At 43.7% G+C, this 4229-nt stretch overlaps 1 protein-coding gene across 2 annotated transcripts; it reads right to left on the bottom strand.

The window, feature by feature from the left end:
* Positions 1–737: 737 nt before the first annotated feature.
* LOC148039482 (uncharacterized) lies at positions 738–3841 on the bottom strand. Of its 2 annotated transcripts, none has more exons than XM_087665079.1 (3): positions 3039–3841; positions 2804–2940; positions 738–1757 (listed from the first exon to the last, which is right to left on the bottom strand). In XM_087665079.1, exons 1-3 carry the CDS (start codon positions 3767–3769, stop codon positions 868–870), a joined length of 1758 nt encoding a protein of 585 aa, XP_087521205.1. In that variant the 5' UTR covers positions 3770–3841; the 3' UTR covers positions 738–867. The 2 variants fall into 2 exon arrangements, with proteins under 2 accessions (XP_087521205.1, XP_087521213.1); XM_087665087.1 differs by having other exon boundaries at positions 1502–1738.
* Between the last annotated feature and the right edge of the window lie 388 nt (positions 3842–4229).

Here is a 4229-nt window from a genome sequence, read left to right as displayed (position 1 = left end):
AGAGAAACTTACTAAATAGTAATGGATGAATATATAAAAAGTCCCAGGTAGAAAGATGGTGCATTTATTTCACCATCCAATAATTATTTACTAGATAACAAGCAATAAAGCTTGTTGTTTTTTTCTAATGGAGACTTAAGATAACTCATCAAAACATCATAGGCACGTTTCTCTTATTGCACTTAAGGACTCTCAATGTCTTCAACTTACATTCACACCTCTCATTTCACCACATCAACCACTGTACCAAAATGTAAAATATTTTAATGTTGATTTTTTCTAAATGCAAGCCATAAGTATAAAACACATAATACATAAATAATAAGAATATATACTTTGAAACTAATCCAAGGATCTCTGTAGCTGTCATGTTTGATTTTGAGCAGCCAAAAAATGCAAATAGTTCTATTTTTCTATCAAGGGTTTTACTTTCACCCTACAAATTAGCTGATTTTTTTGCTCTTTTTTGCCTATATATCCATATATTTTTAAGCTATACAAAATTACATTTAAGTATCCAAAAGTTATTTTCATCGACATTGATATGAGTATGTATCTATTATTCCTAGTACTTGAGAGTGTAGAACATGGTTGCCTTTCAAGTCACTTGTTAGTTGACATCTCCTCTACAAGTTATCATGATGATCTCTCTATTCCAATGTGAAAGGGGATTCTTGATACAAAGAGGACCTTATAGATACACGAGGAGAAACTTAAAGGCGTCTTCAAAACCTTTTAACTAAGAAGATTTGATAATCATTGTACTTTCTAAAGTACACAAATTGCTTCCTTGTGCTTGCAAAGCTAAGAGATATACAAATTAATCTCGAGCAAACTTTGTAGAGGACAATTGCTTATATTATTCTGCTAGCGTGAACATGTAAGCAATGCATTCAATGCAAAAGCAGTGGTCAAAGCTTGGTTGCCAATCCAACCCTTGGGATCACTTCCATATCCATAGATGGGATGCAAATCCCAAGAGCCATCAAGATTTTGTAGATGCACAAGCTGTTGTTCGTCTCTCGTGTCCATGGGGATCTCACAAGAAGAGCATGCCATAATGCGCATGGCAAGGGTGAGAGCATTCCCACCGGTTCCCTTACATTCTTCCAACCTAGCAATAACAAGATCTTTGAATGTGTTGATGTGTGGATATAAGGCCCTCTTATCCTTAAACATGTGTATGAGACGAGATAAAAAGAAGAGAAAGGAATCGGGACTAGTGTAATATGGGGTTCCATCTATGTAAGCCCTATGTAGTAGAACATTCTCGATGAACCTCAAGGTGTCCTTTATGTCATTGACACGATCACAAAGGTGGAAGAGGACAGCAGCGTTGACGGCCACCACAGGGTCGACGCGAGGACGGTCATGATCGAAGTAGACTTGCAGGATGTTGTCTTCGTTCACAAACTCGAGCATGCAGTCGAGCACACGATGGATCGTGCGAATGTCTACTTTCCCAAACTTGTGGAGCACGTCGGAGAGGCCAATGCTGGTGTCATCGAAGTCCTCCGGGATGCTAACAAGGGTGTGGTAATTGTCGATGGTGGACAATTCGTTGTGATTTGACATATTCACAAACTTGATGAGCCCCGTTGGAGGAGGAGCTTCCATGGGCAGGTAGCTAGGGTCGTTGAGGAGCTCGGAGATCAAGAAGTTGGCGTAGTTGTCCGGAATGCAGAGCCCATCAGACGTGAGTGAGGTAGGGTATGGATATGCTGGCCTTTCGCGTGTCCTGAGAGCAAAGCAAAAGACTGTTGTCTTGTTATATAATTGAGTTTGGCATCCGCGAGCTGCTAAAGGCAAAATGCTACTGTCACTGTCACGACTCACGTGATCCTGAGAGCAAAAGTTTATTGTCTCTTCTTAACTTACCGTTTAGTACTGTACTCACGAGTCCCAGGGCCTAAAATTGATGGGTCCCTTAGATTTTTTTAATGACAGGCAAATGTTAAAATTTCCTTTCACATGACAGGTGACATAAAAAAGTTTATTAGTCAAATGACAGACAAAAAATGTGAATGACAGGTGACATAGAAAATTTTTTAATTAATGTTTTAAAACTATAAATTTGAATGCTCATAGGACCTAAAATCAATGTTCAATCCACTTCGCATATGACAAATGAGTTTTCACTACCTACCAGTACTCCATCATAAGAAGATCAATTCGAAATGCTACAACCTATCATACTAAAATAGATTCAAAATGTAACAACCCAACATGAGCCACAATTCATCATCCATATATAGGTTCCCATCAATCATTCATCATAAAATAAATAATTTAAAACTCTCCATGAAAATTGCTAGCACAAGCAATAAGAAGATGCATCCATTTGATCATTCTAGTGGCATTGCCCTTCTATTCTTTGCATCCATCCAAATATCCCAAATATCTTTCCAATCGATTTGGGAGCTATCATGTGCATCAATGGATAATAGCATCAACCCATCTAGTGTGTCAAGACATAAGCTGGATCTCAAGTTATTTTTAATAAGATTTTGTCTAGAAAACCCTCGCTCACAAGAGGCTGTACTTGCTGGAATGACTGTGCATGTTTGCCATAAACGCATCATCCCTGGATATAAATCCCACCAAGTCTTTGTGCTACTACAAAACTCCCAAGCATCATACATGCCCCTATTTCTTGCGACACGATATAGCATCCCAACAAAATCCTCTCGTTCATTCATGCATCTTCGAATATCAGGACCTATGACGACAAATACGTACGACAGTACTATTTTCTGATTCAAGAATCCGAGACGTACCGTGTACGCTTGCAATTAATTATTACCTGCAAGAAGCTTCACGTCCGACAGAAAGCGTTGTGCAGACGCAATACTGTTCGCGCCACATAATTGAATGTTAGTGCAGGACTCCTCAGCCTTGGCATCAATGGGAAAGTTCCTGAGACTCTTAATGGTGTTATATCTGACCACATGCACAGCAACACTGCAACAGGTTTCAGAAAAGGAAATGTCTGGTGAATCCAAGTCCGTCCAACCCAAAAGAAGAGAGAGATTGGGAACCTTCTGTTGTAAGGGTCGTAATAGTGGCCACCCGATGCGATCTCGCGGCCGGAGGCGGCGGTCGCGGCGTCGGCGGCAGGCAGGCTCATATCGACAAGGACAGCCAGCACGCCAAGTGACCTGGCGACCACCAGGCTCTCAATGTCGGTGGACAGCAGAAGCGCTTCCTCAGGGGAGGCGCCCGCGCGGGCGAGGGCATACTCGAAGAAGTGGAGCGTGGGAACGGGCGCCTGAGCGTCCGCCGAGGTGACCAGCTCGACAGTCATCATATATTCATGGCCATGGATATTATTATTCATATTGTACTGCATGAGGTTCTGCCGCAATGTGTCGATCGACGACGATTGCACGTACAGCCGCTTCTCCGCCGAGGCGTTGCACACGCACAGCACCCTGGAAACGCCGCCGACGATATTGTCGTTGAGAGCGGACAGAAGCTGCACCAGCCAGGGCCCTGCCCTTGCTGCGTCCGTGCTGAGCTGGCGCGCCAGGGAGGCCGCCAGCTGGGCCGCATCCCGGCAGTGGGCCCGCGCGAGCTGGCGCACCGCCTCCTCGCGCGACATCCTCCCGCACTGGTGCTGCTGCCACGTGCCGCTGCGCAGCATACGCTTCACCAGCTTCGCCGGCAGGCCCTTCTGGGCCAGCTCCTCCTCATATTCAGCCCCAGCGCAGCACAAGAGCGGCACGCTGATCAGCAGCACAGACCTAGTTCTGCTTGCGAGCGCCATCATCCACCCCCCAGTTCCAACTGGCTGGCAGATATCCACGTCTCTGCGTTTCAGTGCCGGTGCCCTCAAATTTGAAGGGCTACCCAACTTTTCATTTAGAAGGTCTTCGAGGACCTGTCCTTTTCTTTTTAAAGAGTTTGGAAGGGCATATAACTATTTTTCTAAAATTCTTACCTTTCTTATGAAGGGTAATATATGTATCACCCTTCTCTAGAAGGGCAAAACCCCCTTTGAAGGGTGTTGCAACATTCAAATTTTAGGCCTCATTTTCATTTTTCATTTGGAAGCAAAGTCAAAGCTTGAAGTACGCTAATCTTTGCTTAGATGATGCGTGTAGACGTAAGAAGATATAAGAGTAGTATTAGAGCCGTGTCGCACCTACTTACAAGCAAACGATTCTTAGACGTCCCATAAGACAAGCATGTCGTGTTGATGCCTCTCATATCACATGTTATTATTCGAT

The sequence above is a fragment of the Lygodium microphyllum genome, chromosome 2, assembly GCF_053477565.2.
Source record: "Lygodium microphyllum isolate KBCC chromosome 2, Lygodium_microphyllum_v1.1.10, whole genome shotgun sequence".
NCBI classification, from domain to species: domain Eukaryota; kingdom Viridiplantae; phylum Streptophyta; class Polypodiopsida; order Schizaeales; family Lygodiaceae; genus Lygodium; species Lygodium microphyllum.
The sequence above is the reverse complement of the archived record's forward strand: the minus strand, read 5'-3'. Positions and strand labels throughout refer to the sequence as shown.